This window comes from Falco naumanni, chromosome 8 (assembly GCF_017639655.2).
Source record: "Falco naumanni isolate bFalNau1 chromosome 8, bFalNau1.pat, whole genome shotgun sequence".
Lineage (NCBI taxonomy): Eukaryota > Metazoa > Chordata > Aves > Falconiformes > Falconidae > Falco > Falco naumanni.
Genome location: NC_054061.1, coordinates 3,367,423 through 3,384,439, shown reverse-complemented (window position 1 = coordinate 3,384,439; position 17,017 = coordinate 3,367,423). Strand labels below are relative to the sequence as shown.

Here is a 17,017-nt window from a genome sequence, read left to right as displayed (position 1 = left end):
CGCGCATGCGCCGCCACCCCCCGTGGCGTCTCCCCCCCCTCCCCGTAGTGGAAGCCGAGGCGGTGACGTCAGGAGCGGCGGCCATTACACGGTCTGGTGCGAGGCAGCGGGCGGCAGAGCTGCAGCAGCGGAGGGCGCCGCGCCGGCCGCCCCACTCGCAGCGCTCCGGGCCGCTTCCGCACTCGCCCGCCCGTCCTGCCGCGTCGCGGCCGCTGTCGTTGGGAGCGCGGATCGCAGGGGCCTCCGGGGTGGTGCGGCGGCAGCCGGTGAGGCGGGGGAGAGCGGGATGGAGGAGAAGGTCTTCACCAAGGAGCTCGACCAGTGGGTGGAGCAGCTCAACGAGTGCAAGCAGCTCTCCGAGGGGCAGGTGAAGAGCCTCTGCGAGAAGGTGAGGGGCGGCGAGCGGGCGGCGGCGGGGCCGCTCCCTGCCGGCGAGTGAGGGGCGGAGGGTGGGGGCCCGGGGCCGGGGCGCTGCGGGGAGGCGGCGCCCGGCGGGGGCTGCCCGCGGGGCCCAGGCGGCCTCTCGGTGGGAAGGCGGGCGCCCGGGAAGGTGCTGCCGGGCGGGGGAGGCGCCTCTCGCCCGGCCGGCGAGGCGGGCGGGCCGCGGGATGAGGTGCCGGGACCTGGCGGGCGGCGCCGCGGGGCTGGCTGGCGCCCGAGCCGCCGGCGGGGGTAGCGGGGCCGGGCGCCGGGCGAGCCGCGGCCCCTCCGCGGGCGGATCCGCGCCCCCTCTCGCTGCGCTGGGTGCCTGGCTCCGCCTCCCGCCTTTTCATCGCCTCCTAAAATGGCGCCGCGGCCGGGATTCTCGGGAGAGACCCCCGAGCAGGGCCGCTATCCCGGGGACGCGGCGGGCGGGCGGCCCCGGCCCTTCCCCGCCGCCTTTCCCTCCCTGGGGCCGGGGGAGCTGTGCCCGCCGCAGGGTCGCGGCCGCCCGTCCTGTGCGGAGGGTCGCGAGTGAATCAACGCGGCGCGCTCTCATGATACGGCTGAAATGTTAAAGCAGCCCAAAAAGTGTAAGTTATTACAATGAAAATAAAAGCTCAGGGTAATCGGTAGAAGATTACACGGGTTGAAGAGCTGCTGCTTGAATGTTACGGCTTTGATTTTTCATTTCTCATATAAATAAGCACAGACGCATTTATAATCAATGAAAAGGTAGGTTGCCTTTAGAACTTCGGTTTCTGTGAATAAGATTCTGGGTTTCAGGAAATTCACAGGATAGACAGTTGAGATCCCATGCCACCAGCTATTTTTGTGATGGTGGATTGAAAATGTTTAGAGTACTGTGTTGATTGAGACATCTGTAGTTTAGGAAGGTCTCAAAATCAGCCCAGGATAGATTGCCTTCTGGAAACTGAAGGAAAAATTTGTCCTAGTAGCATCCAGCTGCATTTTGCAATTGGATTCTAATTCTGGATGTAACTTAATAGCTGAGCAGTTTTTTTTGGTTACTAGAGGTTTTCTGTATTCCTGCGTTTATAGACTGAAGGAAGTAATATTTGTGGACTGTTCGGGGACTGGAAATTGAAGAATATGGGAAGTTATTGATATACTGGCTTCTAAAGAAGCCTGCGTACCTGCCACGAGAAGTAATTAGACTATTTTAAATTTGGCATCATGCCTTCAAATACTACAGCACTTTGTTTTGGAAGCAAATTGTTTCCAGAGGACTGTCCATGAACTTATTAAAGAACTTCCAGTGTGTTTTGGTGAGGCGGGTGCTTAGGGTGAGTGCAAATTTTAGTTCACTGATACTTCAGCAACTTAAAATTGTTACCATTTGATACAGTCTGTGTATTTTAAACTGTGTTGCAAGCAAGTGGCAATGTCACTGCCTGACTGTTTTTCATGTGGCTGTCTAATGACAGCGGTCCAGCTTCTTCCTTGTATTACTTTGTTGGAGAGGTGAGCGTTCCACTCACCATCATTTATAAACTGGTGCTGATGCAGGGTCCTGAATACCACGTGAGTGTGGGTGTTTTGTAAGGTTGCATGGTAACTTGCAGGAGCATGAGGAATATACAAAAAGCTTTCAGTTTCCTGGGAGTTTTCGATAGGTGAGTAGGCATACCACTAGAAATTCCTTACAGAAGATACTGCAGTCTCAGTCATCGCTGTTGTGCAAGATGATATTTTCATTTTTTCCCAGTGAGGAATGGAAATGAGCTGCGTTTCTGGATGTGTGATGCTCGTCACCAAAATAATGGTAGAGAAAACGAAAGGTCACAGAAAGTTGTGTGTCTAACTGCTGTGTTTTGAGATGAGAGACCGCAAGAATGCGTGAGAGAAGTCTACCTGAAAAATACCATTTAGCAGCAACCTCCAGTTGGATGGATATGAGCCAGCTCCAGACCAACAGTAGTATTTTTCTGGGTAGCACGATACTGTGCTTGAGCAGAAATTCCCTCTCTGGCTGATCTGCGGTCAGCACTTCACGGAGTACAGCCTCGTAGCTGTTTATGTTAACAAAAAATGATTTGTGCTGGTAACTACAGGTGGATTTACTGGGACTCCCTGCTAAGAGTAGTTAAGAGTTCCTGCATGGTTGCTGATGCAAGGAATTGGAGGTAGGCCCCCTGAAGTTGAGTTTTCCATAAAGTTGTCTCGGCCCCATCAAGTGAGAAGCTGTGTTAGTGAAAGCCGGGCATTAGTTGAATTCTGTGTCTTCCCGCTGAGAGGGCAGCGTTTGCTTTAGTGTGTTTCCGTGCTTCCAGCACTGATTCTCAGAAACTTTGCAGAGTTGTGCTTCGTGTTCCAATTGTCTTGAGTAGTTTCGTTGACATAATCACACCCAAAGGTTATGTTTTTCTGTAAATAGCTTAATGTGTTAAGGACAGTGTGAAATATAGCTATTGTTCCTAATGACAGATAAAGACCCTACTAGGTATAAACTGTCATTCTTCACCACACTGAGTTGTAACTAGGGCTAGTTACAATAAAGAAATAAATAAAAATATCTTTGCGAGGGCTTTCCCCCCATAACACTATCTGATTGGATGATCTTCCTGACTGGTATTTCTTGATCTGCTGGGACATCATGTGTGCAGACTGGTGCCTGTCTAATAAGAATAAGCCTAAGGGCTCTCTTGTATTTCAGTATTGATACCTAAAGAACATACCAGCTATTTACAAACATGATAATTAAGTGTGGCCATTCCTGCATCCCAGTTAACTTTCTTAGTGCATCCAACATTGTGCCTGGTTACCTGGGTGATGGTGGTGGTTAACAGGGCAGAAATGTCTTCTAAGTCTAGGAAGCATTATGTATTATTCATGGTTACAAATTATTTCACTGATGATTTGAAAATATAGGAGCCTCTGAGTGGCAGTTAAGTTATTCTAGGCTTAATATGTGCTATTTTATGGCACACTGGTTGTGTGACCAATTGTGTGTGCTTTGCTTAAGGATTTGGTAAGCGTAATTTTTCAAGACATGGTCAAAATGTACACCATATAGTCACTGTTACGTATCCCTAGTGTTTGTCCTGTTAAAGATGAATTGTTGACTGTTGTCTGTGAACAGAGGAGAGGAAGTCCTTTATTGTCAGGTGAGGGTTTTTCCACTGGCCATTTTGAATGAAAGGATGCTGTTTTGGAGTAATGTTCTTTTCCATGTTTGTGTGAAGGTAGAGGGAAATGATCTTGTCTCCTCACTGGTGTATAAATACCCTTTATCACAGGAGGTGGAGGTGTGGTACATTGCTCAGGAAGGTGGGATGACAGTCTAAAAATGTTACAAAACAATGAGTTGAGTTTGTGGATAGAGTCTCCATTGGTTATTTCAGAAGGTATCCCTTTTTAAACTGTGAAGGGCTGATACTGGTAAAGGCACTTGAGAAACCTTGTTTCAAGCCTTGTCTCCTGCAGCTTTTGATCTGTAACAATGATCTTGGTTACATTTGTGTTTTGATTTGTCATCACTGCTAATCTATAATTATGTTTCCAGGCCATACTGATCTCTGCTATGTACCTTGTTAATGGTGTGTTTTTCTAAATTTTTTTTCCTGTTGCAGAACTTTCACCTTTGTTTAACACCGGATCTTCCAAATCACATTTTCTGAGACTAATTGCAGATGAGAACTAACCAAACATGCATGTACCTACTGCAACTGTGTGAGCTGCTTGTACTCTCATTCAGCTTACGTTAAGCGTCTTAGTTCGGGGAAGGCAGTATGCTACTGATGAAGCGTCCTTTTGGGTTAAACCCCTGTCCCTGCAATCAAAGTTCAGTTCCTGTCATGCACAGGACTGGCAAGTTTTGTGGATCTCACTCCTGTGTTTTAAGCTATTACTGCCCTGAGATGTTGCCCCGTCGCTTTTCACAGGCACATGTTGTCTCTGTATCCTCTGCTGTTGGGGAGTTACTTTTCTTCAATTATTTTTGGCCAGAAGTGAATATTTTAAACTGTTCCCAGCTGCATCTGCAAGGGCTTTTCCATAAACTAGCTTTTTGCATTCCTGTATCTTTACATGCAGCCATCACATATAACTGGTCTTCAGACTAAGTGATTGTAAAAATGAATGTTCCTGTCTGAACTTGCGGTAAGTCAACTGAAAAAACCTGCTTCAACAGAAATCCCTGCTAGCGAGAGTTTCTGTGTGGTGGGCTGTGTATTGGACACGTTCTGTGTCCCTGCACACCTATCTCTGGCAGAAGAGGAAGGAACATGGGTCTGGAAGGTGCAGTGTTTTAGTTCTTTCTTACTACTGCATTGGCTTCTGGATTCACTAACCAGGGAACCCTTGAACTACTGCCAGCTTCGATTGTTCCAGGGGCTGTGGGAGACGAGAAGATGGTTTAGGACTCCTTTGCTGCTTTGTTGAATGTTCCCAGGGATCGAGCCATTGGTGGTTCGTACAGTTATACCTTCCATCTCTGAAGAGTTACAGGTGTATTGTGAAAAGCTTTTTGTGACATTTTAATAATGGTTTTAGATTATTCTGGAATACTTCCACAAAAAAAAAAAAATCCTTTCACTCCCAGTGTTATGTGGGATTTTTTTGGTGATGGTTGGTAATATAAAATGGAAGTTGTCTCTTTACACAAAATGCACTTGAAGCATCAACCTTCCTAGCCTTCTCATCTAGTTCTGATTATATTTATAGCATTTTGACGTGCATATGAGAATTAAGTCTTGTATGTGAGCATGAGCAGCTTTCTAATTTTTTTCAATTCTAGGAAATTCCGTAAAATTGAGTTGTGCTGGCAGTTAGCCATTCAGGTTTTCTTTTTTCAATTACGTTAGTTGTGATCGGATAGGAATGAAAGATTTTGTGTGTGTGTGTTGTTTTAAAAGCTATTTTGGGCATAGCTTAAGATAACAGAAGTGAGCACTCGTAAGTCGGACAAGTTCCTACTTGAGTTCTACCAATTTAAGGCTCAGGACATAGATGAGGCTGTAGATTGATGTCCTCTTCCAAATCTACCTGTGGTGAGGCTGTTGCCTCCTTAGATCTGATGACAGTGCTGCTCTGTGATTGCTCCCTAGCCATTTTCAGTTAGTCATCTGGGTTGCCTTAAACAGGGTAATAACCTAACCTGTCTGGCTGTGTCTGGCACAAGTTAAGGAGGCCTTGTGCAAAAGGCTGTGTGAAGGGAATCAAAGGAGCAGTGACTGAATTTCCATCCTTGCTTAGGGACCCTTAAACACTACACCTACATTTAGTAACGCAGTTCTTGCCCTCTGTTCCTTTTCTTTAGGTGGTGTGTTAAGCTGGAAAAACAGCTTATTCCTGGCTAAAGAATAAATACTGGAGCTCAGTAATCAGGTTTTCAATATTTCTGCTGGGTGTATTGAAAATACCTTCCAATATAGGTATTACATGCTTTTGATTTTGAATTATACTTCTTGAGTTTTGAGGCATGTGCCTCACCCCATCCTCCAACAGGTATCCTGACTGTACCTTTAACGTGACTGTGTGTAGCTGTGGTTGGAGTTACTTGAGCAAAAGAGTTAAAAAACCTTCTGAGTTTACTGCATGAAGCTGGACTTACAGATATTGGGCACAAATAGCTGGGGAATAGCTTTAGCCTCTTTCTTTTTTAATGACTGAATGATAGAATACGGCTTGTCTACAGACAGGACTGAAGGCCATCTCTGTATATGTGGTCAGCTTCATGCATTACTGCTGTTGCAGTGTTTTTCAGAACTCCATCTAGAGAGGAAGGCATCAGGATTTCTTCAGCTATTTGGCCTCCTGTATTTTTTAAAAAACACTTCTAGATTTCTTTTTACTTTTAATTTATAGTTAAAGACATGAAGGTCTTTTGTATGAAGCAACATAATGACATTGAGTTCCTTCAGAGGAGCCCCTTTCTATTCTCATTTTCCATCTGGTCTTGTCAACCACTGATACTTAAATAGTAGTTCCCCTTTCCTTATCCCAAATCTGCCTCTGGGGGAAAGAAAACTCCTTTCAGTTATGCTGAGTATGTAAGACTGCTAATGATTTTTCCAAACTGAAGCGTTGAGGGGACTATCAAGACTGCAAAATGGTAATACAAAGGAATAGAGGGTTATTTGGCAAAGGTTTACCACCTGCATGCTTTCTTGTAGACCTTCTAGGATTTGCATGAGAAAAAGGAAGGTGGTTGTGTCATTTAATCTTGCATGCAGTACTGGCATTAGTATTGGTCTTTTGGTTGGCTAACATCTTGTGTTTAACTGTCCTCTTCTAACCAAACACATTACTGGAAGAGTAAGGGCCCAGTTGTTGCTGAATTGCAGAGCAGTGAAGAAGGGTACTTTGTGTGTTTTGAGAGTACAAAGCAGATCATATTTTATGGTTTTTTGGCTACTTAATTGCCTGTTCTTGTTCTCTAACAAATACATCAGTGTATATGACAAATACTGTCAGTGATAACATCAGCTACTAAACTTTTTATAGCTAATTCGGTGCACTTTGAATTGAAATGATACTTTTAAGTTAATTTGTTAGTTCTGTTCACCCTGTCCCAAGAAAATTAAGGGCTACGAATGTAGTGACCACATCATGACACCCATGTTCCCAGGAGCTACACTGTGATTCTCTGACCAGGTATGCCGTGTTTTCCTTCACTGACTTTGAAACCTTCAGTATCACTGGTAGTGAAAGAGCTTAGAAATAGAAGCGTAGGCACTAGTCATGAAACCAGAGAAAGCAGATTGGTTATCTTCTGTTTCAGTCCTGGGAAAAGAGTATTTTTCTGCTGTGGCTGCTTCTATGTGGATGGAAATCCTGGTTTTACATACTTCGGAATACTAAATAATTAAATGTCAATGAGGAGCTTTGTGTTTTAATTTTGTTCCTACTTACACATTCATATTGAACTCCTTAGTGGATTCTGAAGTGCAGCATAAATCGGTTTCCCATTTGTGTTATATGTAATCTGACTGCTGTTGTACCTTCTTCACAGAAGGGCGATATTGGAAGCCTCATTTCTCTAGTTTGTTTAAAATGTCAGACAGCGAATGAAAATACAGTTTGCTCTAAAAATGGTGAGCCCATCTTTTGTCTGAACATGTACTCTTCCCTCAGCAAGTAAGGGATGGGGGGAACCCTGAAACTGAAAGAAACAAATGTATTCCCTCTGCAGAAGACTTGCTGACTGTAATGGATGACTTTGCTTGGAATCTCTTCCAGGCCACGATATTTGGCCAGGCCAGCTAAAACCAGTGTTCATCCCAATTAGCTGGTCATTGTGCCTTTAGTCATATCCTGTGCATCTTGATGACAGGAAGTTAGGGGTGTGGTTGAAGTCTTCAATTTCGTCAGAATATCTTTATGGTAACTACAATTACCTTTTTTCCTTTTTTTTTTTCCCCCCCCTTGGTTACAGTGGATGCTTCTTAACGCACACTTTACTAGACAGCATGGTGGGTTGCAGGTGTGAATTCTGGTCTGCCAAGAATGACACATTACCATCTGCAACCATGACTTTGGAGCCATGTTGTCTAATGAAAATAATGGTTGTGTTTCCTTTACTGAGTTAGTGGTAATCTTTCGATAAGTGCTTTATAGCAGTGGTTTGCTGCTGTGCAGCAGTTTCAAGCATTGATCTACAATTCTACAAAGCCATAGTGATGTTTACTGCTTTTTTTTTTTTTTTTTTTATGTGCCCCAGAATTTTTCAGAGTAGATACTTGGTTTGAGTTGTCAGAGCTCCTGCTAGAATGTATGGACCTAAGAAGGAGTAGGAGAAATTGAGAAATACCTGGTATGTTCTAGAAACACAAAGGATACAGATTAATTCAGAGGATTTTTTAGAAATGGACTACTTGAAATTAATTCTGTGAGGCGAGGGTGATCATGTACTCTCCTCATGAGGGAAACATGCTTGTCCTTAGCGTAGAGTGAGTTGAGAAAGAGAACGGATGGATTATAGCCTTTACGGGACTTGACTCTGAGCCTTAAACTGTGGCATATAGGATAAAAACATGCAGGGAACAAGGGAAATAGGAGATGCCTCTGGGTACAAACAACCCCTGCATCTCATTAAACAAAATTGTGAAGATCTAAAAATTGTATGGTCGTACAATTTGTTTAATTCTTATCCCTGACTGTTCATCATAAAACACAGTTTACACTTGTATCTCACATTGTCTCAAAACAATGAAGCTAATCTTTGTATTTTAAGAACAGTGTTTTGCACAAAAGATGTCTTTTGTAAACAAAGGCAACAAAACAGTGCTTTACTGTTCATCTGGCCGTTTAGAAGATGTGCAGCAGTCCAGGAATGTTTTAATTCTTAAATACTAGGTTGCATTTTTATGCAGTGCTACTTGCTTTACAATAAAGTGAAAAATTGTTGGTTTCTTGTGTGTTGAAACCAATACTGGTTTTATTCTTGTCTTTTGGGTGTTCTGGGATTGTACAAGTTGCCTCTTTCCAGCGAAATGGATGAGTAAGGCAGTATTTCATGTATCAAATAGGAATGAATGCCAATCACTATGACTAAGCTGAAGTGTATTTGATATGTGCTGGTTTTAACTTTGAGGTTGCTTTAAGTAAAATTTGTGCCTTTCCACCTCAGCACTTGTACATGACAGTATTTTACTCGGTGGTTCTTACGCTCTTCTTGTGCAACTAGGTCTTACAGCTACATGTTTTCTCTGCATTAGACTTTACTGGTGTTTGGCTGTAAAATTAGCATTTATCAATTTGAAGTAGTGGGTTCTTTTCAGTCTTAGTCTGTATCTGTTATCACTTTGAAACCCAAGAGTGTGTAATGCTGAAAAAATAGTTAAGCTGATTTGGAGACAGGGTCTTATAACTGTAATGTAGTAGGCTGTTGATAGCAAGCTTTTGCTGAAGTTAATCTACTTCAAATCTTAGAATACCACCACAAGTTAAACTTTTTGTCATGTGGGGTACTTACAGGGACTGAAGACATAGATGTTCAGGGTTGTCTTAATATTAAGAATTGGTAAGAACTGGAAAAAAGACTGAAAAACAAAAGCACTAATAAGTGTTCCGAAAAATATTTTTCAGAATTGCATAATTGTTTATCCTGGTGATAGGCAATGAAACCTGGCTCTTTCAAAACGTTGATGTCAAAATACTACAGAGTGTTGCACTATTATCCTTTGAATAAATAGGTCGCTGGGTTTTGGAAGTACAAGGAATCTGGTGTGTGTGTCTCTTCTTGGTTCTCCTTCATCAGGTGATTTGCCCAAGGAGGACTCTTGTCTTCTGCTGAAAAATGCTTTACTGCTTCCTTTCCATGAGGAAGTGTAGGAGAGCTGCTGGTGGGAAATCCAGTTTGTGGGGGGCAGAGGGTGGACTGGGAGGGAGTTGTATGACGTGGCTGAGCAAGTAGCATCATTGTGGATCTCAGGGAAAGGATCAACAAAAAGGGAGTGGAACCAGATGAGGTTACACATGGTGGTGGGTAGTGCAGTACAAAGTTAGGGTCACGGGTACTTCAGTAATTGTGTTAGTGATAGCTTGCCATTGTGAAATTGTAGCATTACACATACTGTTGTCTTACCAACTTGCGTTTTTGTTATATTACAGAATATTAAAACTTTTTGCTTTACCCTTTTATAAGAATGCATTTAATGTGGAAATTTGGGTATGGTTGATGGACTAGGGACCATGGGTTGGTGGCTTGTTTTCAGGGTGTTACTGTTTCCACTTTCAGCTCTGCTGAACCTCTTCTGTAGCAGGAAGTACACCGCTTAAGCAGTTCAGTATATGCCACTGTTAATGCTATGGGACATGGTAAGACTGTAAATGGACTAAGCAGTTCATAATGCAGTATTTCACAAAACCTGTTTCAGAATGTGGAAATACTGAAATCCTTGCAACAGCATTCCTCCATTGCAGGATTTAAATAGAGATTGCTGTTTTGCAAGTTGACCTGGAACAGTCTTTTTCCATCAGAGTAGCTGTTTGACTTATCTAGGTGTTTGGTCATGTGCATATTATCTGAGTGATTTAATATTTAAAAAACTGAGGAAGCAACAGCTCTGATGCTGAGAACTATGCCATTTTAATCTCAGTCAGCATAAACGTTGCATACCTTTGATGAAAAATAAATGCTGTGTTCTTTGTGCAGTGCTTCCATTGTGTTAAGAAAATATGGTGGTAGAAAGCATTCTAATAAAAAGAGTACGTCATTTTGTATCGAAGCACTATAAGCATCTGTAACGTTTCCTGTCAAAAGGAGAATTAATATGGCTAATGCTTCAGAATTTAACAGTGTATTAAGAGGCTAAGTCTGTTAAAACACCTTCAAAACATCCGGTGAGTGTCACTGCATTAAAATGAATTTAAGTCAGGCTATCTTAAAATAAATCTACACTTTTAGCATCTACCACAAGCCAGCAATGACCTATCTTTAGTACTAGGCACAGCATGAGTGGAAACTGTCATATGAGATTGACTTTTGGTGTAAATATGTCTGCAGAATGATTTAACTCTGTTGCTCATGCTGTAATATCTAAAGCTCTGTGTTGTGCAGGGTGCTTAACCACAATGGCATTTTTGCAGTTCTTGCTGGTGTTGAATGAAATGTTGGATTTCATGAGTCTCCATCATTAAACTATATGTTGCTGGCACTTTCCTTCTATGAAGCAGTGACCGTGGTGGTTAGCCTGGACAATGTGCAGCAGCAGTGAGACACCACTTTTGGGGGTGGGAGTGTCAGTCACTCTCCTCCTAATGGCTTCATGAATAGGGTGGAAACTTGGACACAGCAGCATGTTTCTTAATAGTTCGGTTCATGTCAATATCCAATATTTAATGTACTGTTTAGATTTTAATTCAAATCTTTTCTTTCCTAATCTTTTAAAATATGATGCTCTTCAGATTATGATGATTTTTTTCTAGCTTCTCAAACTACTACTTTGCTGAGCAGAAGCCCCCAAAAATGAGTATTCTGCTTTAGTTGTCAGGTTAGGTTTGAGAAAGTTAAGAAAGTGACCCTAAAATGAATGCAATGTTGCACTTCCGTCTGTGTCTCATGCTGGTGTGTGCTTCAGAGTTTTTTTGGATTGTGTGGCCTGTGCATAGGTGGTATTTGGTGCTGTTTCTGCAAGTCTTGTAGACACACTGGGTTATAAAATACAGGACGGTTTTTATATATTCTCTTGTTGTTCTGGGAATGAGGTAAAAAGGGATCCTTTCTGAATATGAACATTAGCAGTTGAAAGGCATGGAAATCTTTGTAGATGGGAATTTGTAAACTTGTTACTATATATATTTTTAATACCCTCTTGATTTAGAAAATTATTGTGGCACATGTTTGGTGACTATTCTGAGAACAAATTGTAACAACTGGCAGTGTGATGGCAGTAAGGAATTCTTGCGTTATTGCAAAATCATCTTTCTAATGCTGTTTTTAGCTTGTGCTTCTTCATATACATTGCCTTTTCCTGCAACTTTAATGTATACAGTTTTTGGAAAAAAATGGTGGTGTCAGAGATGTTTTCCCTACTTTAGTTTATAAAGACACAACTCGGCGTTACTCATGTACTTAAACAGAAAACTTGTTCAGGAAGCTTCTGCAGGTAATCCACCTGCTCTGCAGTGGCTGGTACCACTGGATGTTAGTTACGTTCTTGCTTCTGCTTCATGTAGAACCTTTGTCATTGCATTCAAAGATGTATGTATAGATGGGTGGCAAACAGTCTTCTGAAGCAAGGTGTCGGCAGTGTAGAGCACCCTGGGCGCTGATATGGCTGTGCTCACCTCCCAGAGGGAGAGTGTCAGTTTTGGCCATGCCTGAGTTCATGCTTTTGAAGGGTTGGAGATAAGACATTAACATGATTTTTAACTTTAATTTTTCCAAATACTTGTGAACGTCTTCAGTTCCAGCAGTGATAATTGCTGGTTTATGCTTCACAGAACCGTTATTGTAGAAAGTCGGATATTTTTCTTATGCTGGAAATTAATTCTGAAATACCCTCCTCAAGGAGGGGGAAAAAACCACCAAACCAAATTTTTGTTACTAATACAGGGTTGCATAAAGCAAAATCTTATTTTAAGTAAAGATAATGTTTATCTCAAGCACTTCAGACAAGCAGGGGACAGGAGTTCATAAAGGGAGCAGGTAGTAGAGAGCTGGAAGTGGTAGAGCGTACTTTGACTGTTCATAGACAAATTGACAATTTATATGTGTTTTGTTTTATAGGCTAAAGAAATTTTGACAAAAGAATCTAATGTACAAGAAGTGCGATGTCCAGTCACAGTCTGTGGAGATGTCCATGGACAATTTCACGACCTCATGGAACTTTTCAGAATTGGAGGCAAATCACCAGACACAAACTATTTGTTTATGGGGGACTATGTTGACAGAGGCTATTATTCAGTCGAAACAGTCACATTGCTTGTAGCTCTTAAGGTAACTTTTCTTCTCAGCTGTATAATTCTGTATGAAATGCATATAATTACTATCCTGACTACACTTAATATCTGTTATGATTTGCACTACATTGGTGTTCTAGGTACAAAAACTGAAACGTTGGCATAGTTTTCGAAGATACTTCTGAAAAAATTAAATGTTCATATGCAAGCCTAATTTTTTTCTTAAATGAGTGCTGTATTTATTTGCTACCTGCCGAAGCAGTGGTATTTAAGAATTTGCTTGTAGATATCAGTTTGATGCAGGGGTGTAGTGAAGTTCACTAGGAACGATGAATAAAATTTGTAATTTCAAAAGTATTTGGCAGCTGAAGATTTGGCTGAATTATCCCTTCTTTTCTCAAAGGTTATAATGGAATCTTCATCTTGAAAAGTGTTTGGTATTTATTGACATGTGAAGGGGGGGTGAGGGGTGCAAACTCTGTTTTTTAGGAAGACATACATATTTTAATGCTTCTAAAATAAACTGTTAATGTTTAGGTCCGTTACCGTGAACGTATCACAATTCTTCGAGGGAACCATGAAAGCAGGCAAATCACACAAGTATATGGTTTCTATGATGAATGTTTAAGAAAATATGGAAATGCAAATGTTTGGAAATACTTTACAGACCTTTTTGATTACTTGCCTCTAACTGCCTTGGTGGATGGCCAGGTACGTTAATATTTGACAAAGTTAAATGTTACTAGTTGTAAAGGAAGCTATTAAAACTATACTATCAGCTCTTGGCTTTAAAGGAATCTTTTGCAGATTTTCTCCTAATCATTTATACTAGAAAATTACAATTGCACTCTTACAATTAATGTAAATGAATGAGATAAACTTCACCTATTTAACTCTTCCAGATTTTCTGTCTACATGGTGGCCTCTCTCCATCGATAGATACACTGGATCACATCAGAGCACTTGATCGCTTGCAGGAAGTTCCCCATGAGGTACTGAAAAATAATTTTCTAAACTCATGGGATTCATGATTCAGCATGTATATGGGGACTTTGAGTACACAGACCGAAAATGAAATTCAAACCAGCTTAGCAATATGAAAGTGTCTGTCTTCCTGTTCTCGTTTAGTTCTTTGAAGGCAAATAAGGGGCATGTGCTTGCCTAAAGACAGACAAGTTTGGGGTTTCTTTAAGTCTTAAAAGAGGTGCTGCAACAAGTTGTGCAGGGGTGGCTTATGTGCAGGTTTTCTGTGGTTTTGTTTGGTATTGGTTTTTTTGCGTTCTGTTTCCGAAACATCTACATCTCTTCTAGGGTCCAATGTGTGACTTGCTATGGTCAGATCCAGATGATCGTGGTGGCTGGGGAATTTCTCCTCGAGGTGCAGGTTATACGTTTGGACAGGATATTTCAGAAACCTTTAACCATGCTAATGGCCTTACGTTGGTTTCAAGAGCTCATCAGTTGGTAATGGAGGTAAGCAGGATAGCCTGTGCCTTTAAACTTTTGATTGTATAGTTGGTCCATTAATACCGTACTCTGCATGTCAGAGAGGTGCATATGCTGCTGTGACAACTCATGATCCAGCTGAGAGTGTTCCAGAAACTCTGACAGTGTTCATGTGCTACTAAAGGAGTTTCTCAGTTTGACAGTAGAGTAACCTTTATTTTGGCCTTTTTTCTGAAAATTTACAGTCATGTTCCAAAACAGACTTCAGTAGTGGATGTGGTACTGCATTTCTGTGTAGGTAAAAGGGTTCTTAAACATAAATGCTGAGGCCCTTGGTAAGGAAATGCACACAAATGCTTGTGCTTTGAAAAAAAGATCTATTTTCCCTTTTTACCTTGGATGTCTGTTTTTTTTCGTAGTCTCTAGTTATCCCTGGCAGTTAAGATTTCTAAATGTATGCCTTGATTCTGGTTTTGGCAAGCACAGCTGAAGATTCAGAATAGATTGTGTACTGCTGAAGTGCCGTTTTAATTTTTTAATGCTAATGCAATGGACAATTCTTGCTGGTTTTCTTAATAAATATGTTTAGCTCATGCTTACTAGTAAGCAACACATGAAGGCCAAAATTCCTTTTTACCCTTTTTCTCTCAAGAAGACAAAGATACAGCCTTAATCTTATTTAAAATGACACTACAAATGTCACTTAGGGTTTTGTGCATTACTAGTCAGATGTTTATATGGGGTACAACAAATTAACTTGGTTGTCATCATTTTTTTTCCCCCCTTTTCAGGGGTACAACTGGTGCCATGATCGGAATGTAGTAACGATTTTCAGCGCTCCAAACTATTGTTACCGTTGTGGCAACCAGGCTGCAATTATGGAACTTGATGATACTCTAAAATACTCCTTGTAAGTATGTTTAAAAATGAGAACTGCATTACTTACGATTTTAAGATAACTGCTGTAGCAAGATCCCACTTAATTACCACGTTAAGGTATGGGTTTTTTTCCCCTATATGCTTTTGGGAGGTGAAGTGAATGTTGGAATTGTTGGGTTAGTTGCATCTAAAATCTTGCAGTCAAATATCTGGAGCAGTTGTTGCATTCAACCAAGATGACTCCTCGGTTTTGTTTTGTGTAATGAGTTTAATGAAATACTGTAGAGGTATGTGATTTCAGAGTAGGAGTACTGTCACATCTGAGATACTGCCCTCCTGTCAGTCTAGGGCAAGAAACTTGGAATCTTTGAATTCTTCAGATGTTAGGATGTCTGCTTTTTTATATGAGATTTCTAATTAACTACCTCAGCAGCAACTTTACTAGTAAATGAGGCAAAAGCATTGTGTAAACTGCTCCCTTTCACAGTTACTGGAGACTTTATCTCTCTAAAATATGCTAAAGTTTGACCAGTTTGAGTCTTAAAGCTAAGGTTAATTTCTCTCCAGTTCTTCACAGTAACCGTAAGAGAAGTTTAAAATATGGGGGTTATAAATACCTGCTAGGAGGAGTGGAAGAAGTTGAATGCTCGTTCTAGAAGACTTTAATTGGTTGAAAAAAATGTGAAAATACTTACCTGTGTTAAGACTGCTGCTGCTGCACTTCACATATAAAACATACTTGCATGTAAATGGGACTCGTGCAGTTTCAGTAATGTCTGTGCTTTTCAGTTTGCAGTTTGATCCAGCACCGCGCAGAGGTGAACCGCATGTGACTCGTCGCACCCCAGACTACTTCCTGTAAAGAGATTTTAGACCTGTACAGTATTGCCATGAACCGTATGTTGACCTGAAGAAAATGGGAAGAGCAACAGTAACTCCAAAGTGTCAGAAAATATTTAACATTCAAACTTGTTTTCACATGGACCAAAAGACGTGCCATATTCAAATACAAAGCCTCTTGTCGTCAACAACTGTGACCACTTTAGAATGAATCAGTTCATTGCATGCTGAAGCAACATTGTTGGTCAAGAAACCAGTTTCTGGCATAGCGCTATTTGTAGTTACTTTTGCTTTCTCTGAGAGACTGCAAATAATAAGATGTAGACATTAACACCTCGTGAATACATTTAACTTTCCATTTAGCTATAGCTTTATTCAGCATGACTGTAGATAAGGGTAGCAGCAAACAATCATTGAAGCTTAAAGAACATTTTTAAAATAAGTACCAAGGCCTCATATTTGTTCTGAAACTGTTTGTTTGTTTTATTTTCAGGGAATACTGTTTAATTTAATTGTATTGATTTTTTTTTTTGTCTGCACTCAGTTCCCTCTTCCACTCTTTGCCCTACCATATTGTCCCTTGTAATTGTCCAAGGATAGTGAATTACTTTGAACAGAACTGTTTTTTTCTGTAAAACAATGTTACTGCAGGACAGAGCTGCAGTGTTTTTCATAATAAACTTGTGAACTAAGTATGGAAAAATGTCAAATCCTAATTGCATCACAGGTCAACTTTGGTTTAATAAACTAACGTGTAGCTGGATGGGTTTTAGAAATTTGCATAGAATTTTCCACCTTAAATAACTAAAACTGAAGTGATTGGAGGTGTGCTGGAAAACTGATCCTTTGAGTTCTGTCCCAGGGAGATGCTTGGTCTTATGTCGTCATGCAGCTGAGGACAGACCTTACTGATACTAATGTGTTACTCTCTTTCCCTCTTGGTGCTTTACTGAAATATTTAAAAATGGAAGAATACAGGACCACTTGGTTGAGTGAGCGTGGCTTTTCTTCAAGTGTAAATCGAATTTTGAGTTATTTACAATGTAGGTGCTAATACTTAAAA

At 41.2% G+C, this 17,017-nt stretch overlaps 1 protein-coding gene across 1 annotated transcript; it reads left to right on the top strand.

The window, feature by feature from the left end:
* Positions 1 to 63: 63 nt before the first annotated feature.
* On the top strand, positions 64 to 16,647 carry PPP2CA (protein phosphatase 2 catalytic subunit alpha). Its single transcript, XM_040603615.1, has 7 exons — positions 64 to 388; positions 12,617 to 12,826; positions 13,327 to 13,500; positions 13,692 to 13,781; positions 14,101 to 14,262; positions 15,027 to 15,145; positions 15,904 to 16,647. The coding sequence occupies exons 1-7, from the start codon at positions 287 to 289 to the stop codon at positions 15,974 to 15,976; spliced, it is 930 nt and encodes a 309-aa protein (XP_040459549.1). The 5' UTR covers positions 64 to 286; the 3' UTR covers positions 15,977 to 16,647.
* Positions 16,648 to 17,017: the final 370 nt, after the last annotated feature.